Raw genomic sequence first — 19,899 nt, forward strand, 5'->3', positions numbered from 1 at the left:
GACATGGCTGTTTATTTACAATAAATTAATACTTATTATAGATAGGTATAATTTATAAGTATTATAAGTAAGTGCATATGCTTAATTTGGATAATTAAATGAATCTAACGTTTAGGTCTAGCGGGTAGTGCCTCTTCAGCCTGCGAATCTGGTCCGTCGTATCGAGTAGTCCAGTGATTAGGGGGTTTCGGTGTTTGTTGATTCTTTTGCTGTATCTGTCGCTACTTCGAGTAAGATGATTGCCAGATGTCGATGCGTCTCCGCAGTACATGTTCGGCTAGCCCGAGGGCCCGTTATAAATCTTAAGGTTTAGTTAACTAAAGTCCTTCAAACAGACAAACAGTCTTTGTCCCAACTACGGGAAGATAGGGGAGACATATTTTTCAACGAACGGCGTCTCCCACTAGCAACTTTCCCTCGAGGGCGGCTAGCATCTTTTTCTAACCACCGATATGGAGATTGACCAATTAGCAGCAACGCCAATTTCTCTTACTTTCTGAACGAAGGCTCTTCTCGACGAATCCGATGATCTCGTATCCTTAGACACACCCCATTATAGTTTTCCTCTGTGGCATCATCGGGACGGGAAAGGCATTCTCGCTCGCGATCTCATTGATGAAAGGAGTAACTCTTTACGATCAGTGAATATTACGCGTCCGACTTAGATTTTGTGAGTACGTTCATCTATCATCCCGTCGACCGCGGATTCGTTATTGAATCTAGGATCATTGTCATTAGTTTCTCGAGTACCTAACTACCGCGGTTACTTGTCCGGTTCTATAATAATCGTATTTGCACTAGTCAATGTCTTCTCTATTGCGTAACGACAACGTGTAACCCAAACGAAGATTCGTTTCACGCCCCTAACCCTAATTCTAATGTAAACCCGACATATATATGTGTGTGTATATGTATATATGTAAGAACAGGAATTTTTAACGATTGTTCATTGCAAGTGAGATTCGAGAAGAGAGTTTCGAATTTGGGTATGAAGGAAGAAAACATGGTCGTCTAATTAAAATTTAGAATAGTTGTGAATGTCTACATGCGTTCGGGATGTCTGCGTAATTTATCTGGAATTAACGAAAGAGATGGCAAAATAGAAGAAGATCTTCTCCATATCACTGAGAATAAGAGAGATATCAAAGACGGTTGGAGTTATTACATTACCTTGTATATTATTCTTTAACATCATGACCGATTACCTTTCTCATATATTGTGAAACAAGCGCAGAAAAAAGCACATCGGCCAACTCCAACAATTAAAAAATGGAAACATCGCAAATATTTTGTTGTTTAAGATTTACCTTAGAATTTACTATCGTTTCTAGCGATTTTACTGCGATAAGTAGCGATCATATGTCGCTTGGCTTCCAAGAAGCTGAAATATCACTTGGCAGCATCTAGAAGAGCGGGCCAGCAACGAGACAAGCGTAAGATATCGCAAGGGGACGAACGGAAGGAAAATTCAAATTAATTTGAATTACGATGGACGACGATGCTACTTAATTCAACGTGGTAAAAGGGTAGCCGTTCGCTCCAAGTTGTCTTTTGCATTATAATTTCATAATAAGTCCAGCCTGGAATAAATGCATTACCTTCCTGCCGACTTCCCGCTAATTCATAATTCCCAAGTTTTTCCGGAAACGAACGAAAACGTTTAGCCCCATGAACCGCGTGGGCCAACCTGAACAAACTGGTCAAATTAAGAGCGGCAGTTTATGCTAAAGTTTTTTCGTTATTTCACTTAAGCGATTCTACCTTGGTACCGCGACACAGAGCCGCCGTAGCGCCGAGGATCGAGGGAATTTATAAGAACGCACGCGTAACCCCCTCCGGTTAAATGTATGGCGGAAAAGAGCCGCGGAACAGTTTGTAAGAGAGTCGCGGCCATTAGAACGAATCTCAGGGATTTAATGTCTCCTTCCTTCCAGTCGGCTTAAACACAGCTAAATGGAGTTTATGCATTATTGCCCGTGAAACTTCCACCACCGCGGACAGATATTTGCTCTCTCCCAAAGAACTAAAAGTTTAGACGTCGCGTCGTTACTGCGTTTCATCCCGTTGGACGAATCGTGATGACGATGAGATCGTATCTAAAGTAAGATTCTAACTTCTAATCTTCAGCTCCATCGAAGATGTATTCTTTATCGTTCAATTATCGATAAATTAACTACGGTGTAATTATATATTTTACATATTTTCGCGTATGCTCGAAATACGAAGCGATATTCGAGTAAATGTAGCTTTCATTCGTAAGTCACTAGACAATTTGCAAAAATTTCAAACAGTCGTTGTACTTCGTAATTTTTAATTTTGAAAACACAGTACAATCTTAGTTTCTCTTATAAGAATATTCTCTTATACTTTGTAATTTACTGAATATCAAATTGATTTCGTAGTTTTTACGTTAATTCGCCTGTATTCTAAATATACCAAAATCATGGCAATTATAAGTTTCGCTGAAAAAATATTTGCATATCGATTCATGAAGAATGAAATGTGTTCAACTATAGTTTTTTATTCAAACTACCATGTCATATTTACTTGTTAATTTTCAAATCGTGTAACGCGTGTTTAATGTAATTCAAGCAGTTTCTGTAGAAATGCTACGAAAATATAATAGTTTCGATACAGTGTGCTCGGTGTCTTCATCGGCCGGTGGATCCCAAGCTTCGAAGCGTGGAAAACCGAGCGACCGTGCTTTGGATTAAGCAAATGACGGCAATAATAGTGATTATTCGGATTATGATATCAGAGCGCGAAGTGGGTTCGCTTGGACTTACCAGCAGCCACTAACTGCTACGCCACCAAATCCCGACTTCAAGACACCGGATTAAAACTATTACCACCTCGCGTTGCCTCCACTCTTCTTCGACCTCCACCATCCAAAACCTATTCTCTTTTCTCTTTCTCTCTTCTTCGCTAGAGACTTTCTCCACCTACCTTTGGTAACTTGGCTATTTCAAATGCCAACGAGAGTCTCAGATTTTATTGGCCTCCGCTATTTCACCTACTAATTGCTAATGAATTTCTTACAATTCATAATTAACGAAACGAACAATGTCTGTATTTCGCTAATTATTAACAAGTTAAATCTCCTGTTGATACGTACTCAGATGAATAAAAAGCCCTTGCAACGGCAACAATTTCCCTCTAAATTTATCGAAGGTATAATCTGAAGTTTAGAAATCTTTGTTTATGCCACATCGAGACTCGATTTATCGCAAACACTTTTGTTAAACGCAATATATCCTTTTCAAGATTCATAGATAAAAAGTTCTATAGATACGATTTAACAACTTGAAGAAGCAATAACATCAACTAAATTTCGAACAATGGACAATTATATACTGGCGTTGATCACCACTCTTGAAATTATACCGGAACATCAACCTTTGCTTAAATGAAAAATTTGAAAGCACGACAGGTCGCCTATGTAATTTTCACCGTAACAGTTTGCCTTCGTTAAGGGCGATAATCGTTAGAAGAAGAAGGTTGCAATTTTCGCGTGTATATAAGTTGGATCGGAGTAAGAGTAAGTCGCTGCGCAGAATCGCGAATCGCGGTATTAATTCGACAAACGGACTACGAAACCAGCGCGTTATTTCGTGCACTACCGGAAGATCGTCGCCTGTTGGTTGGCTCTCGCGGCTAATTATTGTTTTAAGGATTACCGTTATGTGTTTATTATGCGGTCTGGTAGGACCTCGCCTACCTTAATATTCGGTAGATTTCAGCTTCGGCCTCTGTACGCGGCGCACCACCAGAGAGATCTCTGCACCCCGTTTCCTGTCTCTTTCCCTCGCTCCGTACGTCGCGAACCGGCCTACGTTTATGAATAATTTTCACCTCTCGCGCTACCCGCCCCACCCCAACCGCTCAACCACTCCACCTCCGACAAACGTTCCTCCGAATCGTCCCTCGAGTATTCACCTCGTAAACCCCTAATGCTGTGTCCCCGTTCGAGAGTTGATTCCAGTTTCTCTGATCCTCGCTACTCCTTGGGACGTTCTCCTGACAAAAGAAAAAAATGCCGGTACGAATCTTGCTGGAATTTGAGAGAATACGTAATTGTAATCTACACTTTTTCAATAGGAAAATATGTTTAACGAGTTACGGGAATTTTTAAACATACGTTTTCTCTTAATTATCTTCGTGTACTTTATAAAAGTGTACATTTTAAAGTTTCCTCGAGAGTCTAAGATTAGCGCAATATTAAGGCAAACGTTATATTTAATATATCGAATATAGAATATAAAAAGTAAGGAAAATACAATCGGAGAAAGTATTCAAATATTTACGCATATCTCACTGAGAAATTTAGTTTAACTTATACGTTTTACAAAGATCTGCGGAGACTCGTAGAAGAGTAGAAATTCGCTACCATGTTTCGCTTTTCTGTCGAGCCTTTCGCGTGGAAAGCATCGTAAATGTTCATAATTTTTCTTCTAAACACACTTTGCGGCTCTCAAAACACTTTACACAATGCAAACTCCACAAGAGCAACGCCAAGCATTTCAAATTAATCTTCAAGTGTCTTCCAAAACGAGAACCGGTGGATCCGGCACGCGCGTACCGTACGTGCTACGGAATATTTCAGTGGTACGCACGAGTCCGGTGGACTCACCCCTTTGGTTCGGGAAGGGCTGTTGCAGGCCGGCCTCGTATCTGTCCCGGCGCCGGTCGCGGCCACCGGCGAAAGGGGATAGGATGCGTTTATTTAAAAAATGATTTAACCTAATGGTTTTACATATGTAATCCCGATATAAAGCCGAGGCTAATCTCGGAGAACCACACGCGGTCCATTCGTACATTCGGTCGACGGGTAATCCAACGTGCTCTCGCCCATCCAGCCGCGTGTCTCCACACACCACTTCCGCATCGCCACCCTCCTGACCTGACCTGTGTTCAAACCGCCCTCTCCGCCCCGTTTACTCGTTTCTTTTTTTTTTTCGCCCAACTTTTTTTCGATGAGCAAGCACTAACGAAAATCACCAGGTTTTCCAACGCACAGACCGATGTATTTTCGAGGGGTGGTAAGAGGGGCGGTGTTTGCAAAGGCCGAGCATAGGGTGCGTCGTACTCGACCGCGCGTCGGGGATGATTTAGATGGTCCCCGATGATATCCGCGCCTTTTGAAAAATGTCACCACGCCGCTGTGCCGAGGAGAAAAATATAGAAGCCGCGCGTGACCGTACCCCACCCCCTACACCGGCCACGGTATGTGTGCCGCGCTTTATCAGCCCCCGCGGCGCGAAACTTTATTGCCGGCCGAACGATATTTCTCGTCGAATCAGCGGTTAACAAAAGAGGTGAAATACAAGTGGCGATGAGTGAAATTAGAGGATCGCTTCGTTGTAATTGCGATCGTGGTAATCCGGCGCGAACAGGAAGTTTTGGATCTCGTTGTTCGGCTATGTTTCGCTAATCGTGCCAATTCCTTCGATAACGTGAGGTGTTAGAAAAGATTGAATGGAAGTTTCCTGAATCTTTTCTTTTTCTTTCGACCTGATAAATAATAATGATTATTATTATTTATTTATGTCCTATAAGAGGAGAAGTATGTATCTCTCGTATCCGATACCAGAAGCGCAGCAGAAATCTTGAGACGATTAGTATTTTCTAAATCCGAATTCTTCGACAGTTTATTACACTGTCAGAGAGTCGATTAAAACAACTTTCCTATTAGTAATCGTCTTTAAGGTAAAAATCTCATCTCCACAGTCTCTTATCCATATAGAACCATAAACCACGCATATTCGAAAACTGCCCCAAGAAAGGCAATCTAATTCCAATGTTCTTTCGCTATGAACACGACAAAACGTGGCCAGCCATACGAGGCCCGCCTGTCTTCAAGATCACAAGCACGAACAATGCGGGTCTCGAATAGCTTTCCAGCTCCTTTCCCGGCACCATTTCTCGCCGAGGTTCGTCGGCGCGCATGGGAGACACCATTCTACGCGTATACAAACGCGCAGCAGTTTAGCGCGGTGAAAACAGCAAAAAGGTACCATAGACTCTCTACGTCTACGTAGAAAAAACACGCACTTAGGTAATCGCGGTACGCCTGCGGGGGCAGCTGCGACGGTTCTTCTAATCAAAGAATTCCCAGCCGGAACGCCGGTGGAAAATTTAAATACGCGAGACGCATTCTGTGGTCGTCTGCGTCGTCATTGTCCTGGACGTCGTCGTTGTCGTCGTTGTCGTCGTAACGAAATAAAACCCCACGGTAAAAGAGAGACATCTGTCGGTTCTTTTAATTACCGTGGTACGTGTGGCCCCAGCTAGAGGCTACCGCACCATGGACCTTACATTTTCCTTCCTTTTCTCTTCATCCCTTATCCCGCGCCCGCCCCTCTCTAGCTTTCTCTCTCTCTCTCTCTCTCTCTCTCTCGCTCTCTCCCTTCTTCGTCGACGAGCTTTTGTTGCTCCCTTTCCATCACCCTCGCGTCCTTCGTTCATACTCTATCAGATCTGGCTCGTTTGCATGATTCCGCTGCGTGGTCCGAGAATTGAAAATTCGCCTAGAAAGTCTTTCCTCCTGATAGACGACATTAGCATCGTTAGGAGCACGGCGAACAACTCGGTGTTGGAATTCTGTTGATTTAAAAAGTTTAGCATTGATAGATACGATATTTATTTTCAAGTGGTAGTTCGAGCAGATTCGGTCAAATTAATCAGTACGTGGTTACGTTAGAAGATCGAATGAAACAGATTGTAGGTGATTTAGGGGTTCAATGGGACGGAATCTGTAATTCCGCTGGAATAAAATATGCTACGATTACTGTCGCAATAACATTTTAGAAAATATTGTAAATAATGCAATCTATGAAAGCTTCCTATGGTAAATGCTCCAAATACTACTTCTACGAGTCAGTGTATACGAACAGCGTCGATCATAAAGATTAAATTATATTCAATTATCCGTCAACAATCATAATCTCGTTCGCTTGTAAGAAGAAGAAATTAAAATCCGTTACGTGTGTATTCTTCAATCTGATCCACACGTGGTCGATAAATCTGTCCAAATCCAAATACAGAAACAAATACAGGCCACAGAAACAATCAGCGAATTTCTGAAAACGTTTAAAAGATAAAAAGCCGACATTCTTCTTATCTCTTCGTTCTCTAGCTACAGTCTCCTCCCCCACTTTTCTCAACCTACAACCCATTTCTCCTCTCTCACGTACTTCTATCCAGAGCCTCAGGGTAGACAATCCAAGGAGTTTTTAGGTTTAAGAGTCGCTGGATTTACGATTCAAGTATGACTGGTTGGGATGGAGCGGCGGCACGTCGCGGCCGGAGGATCGAGAAACAAGGCACGCAGGACGAGGCTACAAAGTAGCGGCAAGGAACGCCGTTGGAAACCGATGGCCGCGATGAAAGCGCGACGCAACCTCGAGGATTAACGGGCTTAGTTGCCGACGCAGGTGTCGTCGGGAAGGAGAACGCAAGCGAGAGCCGGATGAATTACGACAGGAGCGTCAGCCAGCCCAGCAGAACGTTGCTCGTTATATTTTGCGTAACATCCCGATTTTATGGGCCACCCTCACACCATCGTTCGCGCGTCTTCCTTCACCGTGGCCCATCCACGCGACTCGCAACAGAGACGCCAAATATCCTTCTCGCGGATCTGGCTACTCTTCGGCCGAGCGCAGTAAAACGTCGATAGATTTACATCGCATCTCTGTTAACAAGCAACGCGTCGTTCTTACTTCTCTGTATGCATATTCAAATTATTTAAATTTCATTTCATTACTTGTATTGATAAAAATGATCGTTCGAGATTCGAAATTAGATTCGTTCGCCAGAGTATCGCAGCAAACACTTTACTCGAGATATTCTTGCACATTGCGTTCATTCTTTCGCGCATTTACATTTTTCGTAAATACACAAGCAGTCGCGGTTTCATTTCCTTTTTACCAACAGACAAAAATTCTGATTGTAGAGGGTTAATTTAATTTAACACATTGATCACCATAGGAAATTGGTGATAGATCGGAACGATTCAACAGATAGTACGCTGTAATATCTGATTTTTGTAAAACATTTCGTGAAAATTACTACACTCTTTTTTGACGAATTCTCATTATAATCGGTGTAAAAAAAGATTCCCAATAATCGTAGCGACAGTGAACGTTTACTCTTACGCCATACATCGTTCTTATGGCAAATTATAGAAAATGATCTGATTAAGAATGCAGTCGGACGAAAGTCCAAATGAAACGCGATCAAAGTTTTAGCCGAGCAGGATATCAATTCGACCATAGGACCCGGCTAACCAAAAGAGAAATCCGGTCGCGCGTATGAGCATTAATGGCTTTATAATCTAATGAATTTTTAGGTTAAGCGGCGAAAAGGCCAGCGGGAGATCCGGATAGGTTTTTTCCCCGGGATTTATTGCCGAGAAGGAAAAGATGAAAGCGAGAGAGTTCACTTATCTCTCGTTCGCCGTTACCTTCAGACCGATGCATCCCACATATGAAATAGATTTTGATTTTATTCCTGAAAAAAACGAGGATTTAAAGGATATCTGATAAATAACTGATATTTTGAAAATATTATTAATATCGGAGGGAATATTTAATTCCAGTTTTAAATCAGAAGGAGAAAGGAATGTTATACTACCGAGAAATTATTTTTTTTCACCTTTTTCACATCTTTTTAAATTACCAAAGTATGGATTTTTTAATATGTACTTTTTCATTGAATGATCAACATTTTCGTTCATGATATCGAAATCAAATTTAAAACTCGATCGCATCGGCAAAGTCTAACACCATCCTAGATGCTCCGATGATCTTGTTTAATCTGCTAAAATATTTTTTCTCTTGTAATTGCTCGATCTTAGAGGACGCGAAAAAAGTCAGAAGCTTCAAGCTCTCGAAGTGGTTGAGATATCTTTGGTAGAAGAAGCTGCGGAAAGGTGCGTGTTAATCGTGCTCGAAAGTTTTTGCGTAATACTCGAATGATAGAGCGAAGTGTTCATTACAGAAGTGGTAAGATAGTAACGATAAATTAAGTGGAATATTATGTCTTACAATGGTATTTACATAGCGTGGCGATTAAGTATTTTTCCCCGCCATCTTCAAATTAACAAAACAAAATTAATAAGTGAAAATTTACTTCCATATTATGTAAACATTGCATGTTTGATTTAAAAAAAATATCTGGCATTTACATAGATAAATGAGCGTGTAATTTTAATAAATTTGTACAGGTCGATTTCAAACTCTCAGGTCTCCAGTTTTTGACAGAATTTTCTTGGAAAATTTTCTTAGAAAAGGAGAAGGCGATCCCAAATTTCAAGCGTATACATATGTAGTAGGTACTTAATCGACATCAATGTTCGAGAAGAAAGCAGAGCACTTAATTCCGCTCGGTGGTCCCGTAACGACGTAATATCGTTCAGTTACTTGGAGTATTTTTATTACGTTCCCGCGGCGGCATGGTACATAAGGGAGGAGGGTGGCTAGGGCACAGACGACAACGGTAGTCGAGGGGGCGGTTTGTTGGGCTTAGGAAGCTATGCTCACGATATAACGAGAGCCATTATGATAAGCGGATGCATAGATTAGACATAACTCGTTAACCCGGCTGTATGCGACGTCTGCGATGAAAGACGAGGTATCGATAATCAAGGATGCTTCTATTTAACAGGAAATCAAGCAGCCTGTGTCTTACAAACTGTTCAAACTGGTGTAAAAATTCTTATCGACTCTCTAAAAATCTACAATTGTTTGCTTGTGATTTATTATTATAGAATTGAATTATTACCATACGTAGGTTAGTGTCTTTATGAAACTTTCAACGAGGAAGATGTTATGGAGATAAATGACAAAGCCTTTAATTATAGCCGGAGAAATTAAAACGTGGACACGTAAAATTTTGTCTGCAACCAAATTTCGTTCTCTACTTTCGATTTAATGTTTCATGTAAAAATACTTCCTTTCCTGGTTGCACCACTGTAGCTCTACAGCAACCACCTTATATGATAATTCTTCGCTAAAATATTCTTTTTTATTTAACGAAAAAAAAAAACTCTCAACCGCTCGGTACATCTATTCGCTCTCTTCTCAGAATGCATATTCGAAAAGTCTATTTTATTTGGATTCGTAATAGAAAGTTAGGAGCTCGTCGACAGTAGTATTTTTATCAGACAAATTTGAAGACAATTGAACGCAGCCAGGCGGGAGAAAAGCGAGGAAGTGAACAAACAAGCTTGGTAAATTATCGGGGGAATACGAGTAGGAGGGTTAAGCGGGGTCGGTGAAAAGCCACGACGAAAGCTTGCAGGTAACTTAAGCGCACAACTGAAGGGAAATACGACGGAAAAGTTTCTAGAACAAAATGATACGACACTGCGTAAGATTCGCTTTGAAGTCAGGTCCGCGCCATTCTTTGTACAAATTGGAAGGAAAGCGCGGCGTAAAAAGCTCCGCTCCGCCCGGAGGTTAATACGTTTATGTAGGAAAAATTATTTTTAATTTTTTCTAGAACCGCCTCTGACGAGAGAGAAGTGTACAAGCACACGGGCGCAAGGGTGTGGCAGAATGCGCGGCACCGCCGTGTAAGAATTTCTTAATTAGATTCGAGCAGCTGCCCTCCGCGCTTCTCTTTCTTTTCTTCCGGCCAAGAAATTCCCCCGTAGCTCCGCGATAGTTGACACAGCGGCATACTAGTCGACGCGTGCTTCGCGTCCAAATATTCGAGCATTATTACACATTTTTCTCCTTTGAGATAATAGACTCTGTCAGATTTGTAATTGAGACTCTAATGAAACCACATACCTAAGAATATGATCTCGCAGATTTCACGCTCGAACCGGCTACCACGCCGCTGCGCTTGAATTAACAGCGCTGTAAGAGCTTGCGACGAACCGATTGCCCCGTGCGATCGAATTTCAAATCGATATATCGTAAAATAAATTATAAATACCTGGTTGCAGGACTCGCTCTCCTTACATAGGACATGATAATTGATCCTGATCCCGATAAAAATCAGATACCATTATGGAAACTACGAAAGCATTAACAGTTGGTCGAAAGAATCGGAGATAAATCGAATAATTTAAAGTCTAAATCTGTCGCTTAGCATTAGTACCGAGAATGTTAAACCTATTCTTGTCTCGACCCATTCATTTAAGAATCGTTACCGCTCTCTTCTGAATCGAGAAAGATCAACTGGGGAACGGAGAAGCACGATGAAATTTTGGCATTTAGAAACACGTAAACCGGTTAGCAGTAGTTGGTGGGGATAGAGAACACGTATGGTCCAGCGCGACCGTGGTAGGGATAGCCATAAATTTTGATAATACCAAAATTGTGACAGAACGAAGAAAAATCCCCGCGAGGCTGCGGTGCAAAGTGCGAATAAATCGTTGCGTGTGCCTTTGTCAACGAAACATGAAAGGTTGGGCGTGCAAAGGGGTAAGAGAGAGAGGTGGCCGACCCAAAGAGAAAAACCGAGCGAGAACGACGTGACGCGAACGGAAAGGGTAGGGAGAACAGACCGAGGCGCTGGGGTTGACCACGTCGTCTGGTTTTCGACCGACTCTCTGTCTGTCTCTCCCTTTCTCTCTCTCTGTCTCTATGCGTGCGTGCGTACATTTTTATCAATTATTAAGAACTGTGGCGTGCTTTTGCAACCGGGAGCGTTGGTGATGGTAAAGTTGCTTTCGTCCTTGTCGCTGGTGTATCCACTGTAACCAGTCGACGATACCCTATGCCCATCGATTTTTTGTTTCTTTTTCCAACGCTCTTCCTCCTCCTCCTGCTTTTCCTCGTCTCACTGTCCCTTTCTTTCCTCCTGCCCTTTTTCTCTCTTCCCTCCGCTTTTCTCTCGTTCTCCATTTGCGTCAAACCCCTTTCTCTCGCTTTTTCTGCGTGATTCTCTCTTTTTCTTGCCCACCCCCTCTGCACGCTCCTTGCCTGCCTCTGGCCAACGCTGTGCCGTGGACATTAATAACGGCCACGGCTAACCACCGTCAACCCCTTTTGCCAGCGTTACCGTGTCCAGCCACGGAAAGTGCGAGAGTAATAATAAAATATACGAAATGTAGGCGACCATCGTCGCCGCTCGTCCCCGGCTCGTCCCCGGCTCGTCCCCGTGAAAAACAAACACCGCGACACGCTTTGCTGTATTCCTTTCGTTATGCCGCCTGGGGTACGACGATCGTGAAAGATTAGGGTAATTTGCGTTAAATAACGACACGTCGGGATAACTAAGCAAAAGGCCGACGGGGTGGGACGAACCTCGCTTTCGACACTTTTCTCGGTGTTCGAATTAGAGATTTTCCTCCCGAGGATTACGTTTAATTGTCAAGGTGTCGCTGGTCCTGACAACAACCACATAAATTGCGAAGAACGCATTTTTCCAGAAATGAAAAGAATTCAATGTTATTCAATTATACTCGCAATGAAATAATAAGAGACACGTTTGTCCATATTATTAGTGTTACTATAGGAAACGAAATCATATTTGACACATTTTAGTTACTTCTAAGCTGTATTAATCAGCGATGTTGTTAAATGTTAAATTACTGTTATATTACTGTACCTAAAACATCATGAAATTGCTATTGTAGATGATTTATTTTTGATCGTGAGACTGTACAAGTAGAACAGGTAAGACAATGGTCAGACAGGCAGCAGATCTAAAATGCACCGTTCATCGAACATTCGATACCTTTTATTTATTTATTTATATTAGAAAAAGGCATCAATAAATACAGAAATTATAGCATTTTCATCGAAAAAGAAAACATCTTTTTTACGTATAAAATAAATATTATATTTGCGTAAGCAATACGTTGAAAATAGCAAAGTGCGCCTCTTCTATGCAGGTCAAATATCTGCTATTTCTTTAAACGTCTTAAATATTTTATTCCAACGATCGAAGGTATTCCAGTGAAAGAAATTGTCCACTTGGGAAAAACACTGGAAATTCATAACTTTGAAATATTTTGCGTCTCTTGCATAAAAACAATTAACTATAACCTTATGGTTCGTGCAAAAAATTACACGTGGACAATAACGAACCTTTTAATTACTGTTGATGAACACATGGATATACGTGTATCGTACTTAACTTATATCTGGCAGACGACCGTGCACAGCGTCAACGACGTTACTGGGAGATGCTCCCGAAAATTCATAAACTTTTCTGCATTGGACAGAACATTTTCCCATGTATTTAAATTTTAACGAGGACACGCCTAAAGACGGATGGACAAAGTGTATAAAGACGAGACCAGTTAGAGGAAAAAGAATTTTTCGTGCGCGACTTTTAAAAACTTTTCTCACGGAACTCACGGAATTTTTTTAGAACTTTGAGCTTAGTAATATTGAATTATGAATGCGAGCTTAGCAAGTCATGTTCAATTTATCATTATGTAAGACATATTTTATATAACAACAATCTTTTAATAATAAACATATAATGTTTTCCTACCTTTTAGAGTATACAATGAAACGATAGGCATTCGGAAGGCAAGATGGCATCCAGGATCTACGAATGACTCTCATTTGCTAGTTCTAACATCTGAAAATACATTTCGGTAATTAAGAATTATTCTTATACAATAACTCTGATAGAATTCCAGTAATCTTCTAAGTCTGCTAAACATTATTATATACTTGGATTAGACTAACGTTTCTTGTACGTAGAAATTTAATTTATTCTTTCCGTCTAATTTTAGTCTTTCGTTCAAAATTTCTGAAATTTCTCGTTCGTTTAATCGTTAATCGAACAAGAAGTTTTGTACGGTTGGCGTAAAATATGCCAGAAAATATCTTAAAACTGATAATAAGTATAATTTCATCTTCTGCCAGTTTATACGAATGCGAAGTGGGTAATAAACCAAAGTACCTAAAATCCTGGAAAGTTGGTCGTGTACCATTTGGTTCGCCATCGAGGATACCAGACTTCACATCTTTGGGTGACATAGCGGTGGACTTTGATTTCGCAACGCCTACTCTACGCAGGCCAGAACTGTTTATTGGCAAAGACATCAACAAGGTATAATTCCAGGACTAAGAAATGTTATAAAATAGCACTAAAATAGTACTATACAAAGAAATTTTATCGAGTATTATATTTCAGGATAATGTGGTTGATTGGAATCAAATTGAATGGCCGATTCTGGTTCTACGTGGAAATGGAGAAGTGCTTATTGTTCGTGGAGATATTTTGCACGATGTGTACGTGATTATGTGTTCCTTTCGTCCCTGAAATTTCTATCGGTATTCGTATTAATTGATCGAACTTTTTACATCGCGTTATCATCTTATTTTTTTATATGGGTTTAGTCCTTTTTGGTTTTATCATATCATAACATTGTATAAAAATTATAAGAACTTCAATTTTCTCCTCAATGTAATAATTCTTTCTCGTGTGCTTATTAATTTGATGAAGTCATGAAAATCCAGTGGTATCGGGATCACTCTCTATGTATCCTCCAGCCGACGATAATTATGGAATAGACTCGTGTTCCATCATGTGTCTACAAACTACACCGCCGATAGTGGTCGTCGCTATGTCTACTGGGAAGATTTATCATGCAATTTTGTTGAAAGAAGAAACGATCAACGACGATGATAACGATAGAACGGTGAGTGTTCTTTTTAAGTTGTTCCTTGCAATTTGTTTTTTACACTTACGTAGTGTTTTGTAATTCGTAATCCAATGAATCGTCTGTATTTCGAAATTTGCAGATTCATCGAATCATACATAATCATTTTTTAGGAGAAGATATTTCTTATAAAAATTTGAAATTAATTAATTCTCTGTATTTAATCAACATTTGTGGCTTTCAGACTTGGTCACAGTATGGTTCGACTTACAATTTTCACACACCAGAGGATGCATTATACGTTTATGAATGCGTGGAAATAGATCTAGGTCTATTTTTCGCAGATAACGATGAAAAATATAATTGTCCGATACATCTTCACGCTGACAAGCATAACAGGTCGAGGTAAGTTTTTATAGTTATCTATTCCTTTTATAGTTATTCCGTATCCATAAGCGTAATAAATATGAAATTTATTTATAGGTATTTCTGTTCTCACAATGCTGGAATCCACATGATCACTCTGCCGATGGTTTCTCAGTTAGATGAATACATAAACGCTTCGAAAGGTAAGAAAGATTAATTTTTCGGTTAATTTACATTTTTGATTCTGTTTATTTTATCGAGCTGCAAGAAAAAACCGGTGTATATTTATTGAAATTTACTCGGTGTGGTCCGAATACCGTTTCTGAAAGTAAATTCTTTCAGAAAACGAAGATACATGTTTACCGTCGTTATCGAATCAACCCAGTTTGCAGTACTTAATCTGTAGAAGAACCAAGCACACAGAACAAAACGAAGCTACACCAATTCTTGGATTTGGACTACTCCAGGAGCCATGCGTTTTAGTAGCTTTGTTACATACCGGTGATGTCGTCACCCGTTCTGTTATCGATCTTTACTACTTTCCAGAAATCGAGCTTCCAGAGCTTATAATTGACAAAAAAAAAAAAGTGAGCAATCTATTTTTTTCTTCAGTTACTTAATGACCATCCTATATATTTATATCACACAAACTAAACAAAACATTCTGCTATTTTCATGTAGAATTTAATACATAATCTGATATAAATTATAGGTAAACAAGGAGACGTTCGACATGTACATAAAAAGGTTGCTAAAACGTGAAACATCACAACCCCTTATCAAAATTGGTTCGAAATCTGTCACTCCGCGGGAATGTTTACAGGTATTAAATAATATAAATAAATAAATGATTGATTTCAATGAAAATAAAAAAAAAATGATTTCCGTAACTAGCTTTTATATCACGCCACGGATGTCTTTCGTAAAGAATATTTTGTCAAACATGATACAGTGAGGAAAGAAATCGGGAAGAAAATGCGTGCGTTGAAAGTAATAAAAACCCAGTTATTAAAAGAATTAGATACTTTGCTAGAAACAAAGAAAAAATTGCATCAGACTGCTGAACAGTTGGCTGAAAAGTATGAAGATATTAAAGATGAGCAAGAAAAATTAGCGCAAAGGTAAGTCACGTAATTAGTCTGAACTCTAAATCATAAATCTTGTTAGTATTTTCGATCTTTAACAAAACGTGTTAACAAAACATTACACTGTTATGGTTACTATACCAATAATATGTTACAGTAATTTACTATGAAAGCTTATGGGTTTACAGAGCAAAAGAAGTATTACGACTAGTGAATTACAAGGAACCGTCTATGACTCCTATTGAAAGAGCAGAAGCAGAGGAATTAAGGAAAATGGAAATAAAAATAGAAGAAATGAAAATCAAATTGCTAGAACTGAAAACAAAATCGGAGCAAACTGGGCCTATAGAGAATAATGAAAACATTGGAAAGAAAAGAGAAATTGTTTTTAGAGGTGATCAAGAAAACGCCATCAAAAACAACTTGGGACAAATGTGTGTACTGTTATCGTGTAATAAAAATATATTAATTAGATACACAGTTTCTTCCGTTAAGATAATCCGTTTCTTTTATTTCACAGGGCAAAAGATATAAAAGACTTAATTACAGAAGTCAAAAAGTTGGAGGAAGAAGTGAGTATTTGAGTTGAATGATAAAGTATATTACTATCGTTATTTGCAAAAATTGTAAATTACTTTACCTCAAAATATAGGATTTTCGTATAATAAAAAATGATTTTATTTGCAAAATAATTTATTACACTACCTATACATTTGTCCTATATCAACCACATTATTGGCATAAAGAATACTTCCAATAACTTCTCGCTTTGAATTTCTCTTTTAAGTATTAATATAGAAGATACATATATTAGATGCAATATAAATAATATCAACTTTAAATGACGACATATTAAATATTATCGTATTACTTCAATTTCAAGTACATTTATCAAGAAATTAAATTATTAGTGTAATTAACAAATTAGTTGTCAAATAAAATTAAATAAATTAGCAATGTTTCTTTCAATAATGTTATCATTACACTTGTGAAAACATTCGATTTGTTTCTAAAACGATCGCAATTTTTCTTAACAAAGAAAAATCCTACCAATTTATCTGCATGTTATTTCTGTAATCATATTCCTTCGACCACAAAGCATTGTTCAAGGCACAAAAATATAATGAGAAACATCATTAGAATCTTCCATAACTTTTGACTGTAGCAATTTAATCTCAAGTCTCAACTTTTCTTTTTCCATTTCTTGTTTTCGTATCTCGTTTGAATAACAATTGATCTGTAACTTTAACTTGTCCTTTTTAAGTTTTAACATTTCAGTTTCGTGATATAGTTTCCCTTTCTCTGCACGAAGTACTGCCAGTTGCTCCTGAAGTAACTGATGACTGGCTTCGTCCGATAATATTACTTCCGATGTATCGACATCTGCTTTTAAAGTCGTTGTCGATTTTGAACCATTTATTTCGCTCTCAGGCCCACTATCTGGCTCTGCCTCGCCATTTGTAGCCTCTTTCATGATCCAAATCCTAGAGTCTGTAGATTCATTAAAAGTATTTGGTGACGATTTTGCAGTTTGGTGTGACTGAGGTGTAAGAGATCTAGTTTGTTGTTTAGGTGAGGTAGATGTTCCTTTTATTTTTTCCATGTCAGTAGTAGGCTGGATGGTTTCAATATCTAAAACTGACACATCATGATAACATAATATCACACGTTCTTTTCTCCAAAAATAAAAACATGATTACAATTATAATTACAATTAATTATAATTACCTCTGGTACTGGGAGACTGACTACCATCTACATTATGTGACAAATGATTGTTACAATAGGTATTAAATTCTCTCTCATCTACGAAAACAGAACCATCAGCGTTCACGATAGACTCAACAATTACAGATGGATCTTCATCTTGCATCACTAACTCTCCTACAATTTCACCATTTGCTGCTATAATATCCCCGTCATTATTTGTTCTTAATAGTTCACCTTCTGTTGTATCAATTTCATCAACTACTTCTTCTTGAGTTAATTGACCACTGTAGGAATCATCACCATCATTTCCTTCGCTTACTTCCAATTCTGTTGGTAATCCCTGAAAAATAATTTATTTAATAAATATACTAATGAATTTTGTATCATGAAATTTAGCTGTCTCACATCCTGTCCCCAAGGAGATTCTTGTTCCTTTTTTATCCTTTTTATCGTTTGTGCAATTTCATCTTCAGATTCAGAATACACTTTCCCATCATTGTTTCTCCCTTGCATCTTCTCTATATCGTGAATTTTTTTAAACAGTTGATATGCTCTCTCAGGTGTTATATTCCTCTTTTGTTTATTAGCAGCTGCTATATTAAATAAATCTTTGGAGCGAAGTATCTTGTTTGTTCGTAATCGTACATATTCTTTTAATCTTTTGCGATCAATGTGTAACTGCATGAGATCTTGTACTTCCTGCTTAATTTCACCGCATAATTTCCTTTCTTGTGGAAGATTCTTAAACAGTTCCTAATTAAAGGAAGATAGAATCAAATACACTATTACAAAACTTAACTTAGTATCATTTTATTACTATTATTTACCTCTGAGATTTCATGATTATGTTCATTATTGACACTAGTTACCTCTAGCTTTGTACCATCTTTTGATGCTCTTAACATAATATGAGCAGGACAATTTGTTCTTATCGATCTAAATAAAACAATATTTATAAAATATATTTGAAGATATGAATGTGTTTTCTTATATCCATTTAGTAGGACAAAATAATTATTATAGGAATCTAATTTGAATAGTATATAATTTTATAAACTAACTGAGACTGTCTTCTACCAGCTCCACGTGGTAAAAACTTCTGACCGCCATAAATACATGCATATTTGACAGAATAATATTTTAAACGCTCGCTTATTGGACGAGCAGTTTTCATATGAGCTCCACTAACTGTTCTGCTATCTCTTCTCCAGTAGTGGACCAGACTACGCTTTGAGAACTTCTCCAGTTTATGTTCTAATTCTTCGTAGCTATCAAACATTTCTCCCAAATGAAAAGATACATCCTCATCTTCCACAGTATTTATATCCATCATAAAAGTGACAGTTAACAGTCTATTTTATAAATAAGTATGTATTACTTACTAATCAAAGAATAGGTATACAGTACATTGGAAGGTTATTTGTATTCATTAGTATTCATTTTCGTGTCATTTTACAGGAAATAAATGTTGCAAAAAAGCGAACGTTCTAAAAATCTAAATCGAATCTTGTATAGTCGTTAAAGACCATGTATTATATGTTAAAAATAAAATGAAGGTTAGAATATGTTGGGACAAATGAAATAACATCATTGAAATTATTGTTTGCATTATTGTTTAATTCGACTTCTACTAACGAAAAAAATCTCTCGATAGCAATACATTTGAAGCAAGCACATTGTTTCTCTTATTCGAAACTTTGAGGTTAGATTTCAATTTGATTGGCGTGGTAGAAGCCAGGACGACGAAACCGTGAATACAGCCAAATAGAATTACTCAAGAGCCGGACAAAGACGGGCGGGATTTTTTGTCTTCTACTAATTTTCAATCTTTACAGTGCGACTTACGTCCTGTCATATTTTTTTAGCATTTTTTTCTATAATATCTATATAATGTTCTATAATATCCAATTGTCACAAAAACCTGTACCTTGATTTTGCGCCATTTCTAATACAGAACAAGTGACTGAACTACAGCGCAACTGTTGTAATTTACTGCACATTCAGATATTTTTTTAGATTTAGAGTAATTTGATCCCCATCATAAAATAATCTGCCAATATTTCTCACAAGCATAAATTCATTGATTATCCTCGATATCAAATAAACAAAAGTTATATAAACTGTTATAAAACATAATAACCTATCATTTAGTATTACAACAAA

General features: G+C 38.4%; 2 protein-coding genes across 4 annotated transcripts in view; one reads left to right on the plus strand and one right to left on the minus strand.

Annotated features, from left to right (window-relative positions):
• The window catches only part of LOC117231464 (nuclear pore complex protein Nup88), a 72,757-nt gene extending 56,042 nt beyond the window's left edge, over positions 1-16,715 (plus strand). For both annotated transcript variants that reach the window (XM_033489926.1, XM_033489935.1), the window contains exons 3-13: positions 13,463-13,561; positions 13,836-14,022; positions 14,107-14,204; positions 14,419-14,614; positions 14,820-14,980; positions 15,059-15,144; positions 15,284-15,528; positions 15,654-15,764; positions 15,836-16,062; positions 16,215-16,460; positions 16,547-16,715. In XM_033489926.1, the coding sequence (XP_033345817.1) occupies positions 13,463-13,561; positions 13,836-14,022; positions 14,107-14,204; positions 14,419-14,614; positions 14,820-14,980; positions 15,059-15,144; positions 15,284-15,528; positions 15,654-15,764; positions 15,836-16,062; positions 16,215-16,460; positions 16,547-16,610 (1,720 nt within the window). In that variant the 3' untranslated portion in view covers positions 16,611-16,715. The remainder of the gene's footprint in view (positions 1-13,462; positions 13,562-13,835; positions 14,023-14,106; positions 14,205-14,418; positions 14,615-14,819; positions 14,981-15,058; positions 15,145-15,283; positions 15,529-15,653; positions 15,765-15,835; positions 16,063-16,214; positions 16,461-16,546) is intronic.
• On the minus strand, positions 16,702-19,619 carry LOC117231474. 2 transcript variants are annotated; one of them, XM_033489947.1, is made up of 6 exons: positions 19,582-19,619; positions 18,798-19,088; positions 18,564-18,672; positions 18,142-18,489; positions 17,755-18,076; positions 16,702-17,664 (listed from the first exon to the last, which is right to left on the minus strand). In XM_033489947.1, exons 1-6 carry the CDS (start codon positions 19,602-19,604, stop codon positions 17,132-17,134), a joined length of 1,626 nt encoding a protein of 541 aa, XP_033345838.1. In that variant the 5' UTR covers positions 19,605-19,619; the 3' UTR covers positions 16,702-17,131. The 2 variants fall into 2 exon arrangements, with proteins under 2 accessions (XP_033345838.1, XP_033345847.1); XM_033489956.1 differs by lacking the exon at positions 19,582-19,619 and adding an exon at positions 19,372-19,543.
• Between the last annotated feature and the right edge of the window lie 280 nt (positions 19,620-19,899).

Source organism: Bombus vosnesenskii, unplaced genomic scaffold (assembly GCF_011952255.1).
Source record: "Bombus vosnesenskii isolate JDL3184/JDL3185 unplaced genomic scaffold, Bvos_JDL3184-5_v1.1 scf7180000013263, whole genome shotgun sequence".
NCBI lineage: Eukaryota > Metazoa > Arthropoda > Insecta > Hymenoptera > Apidae > Bombus > Bombus vosnesenskii.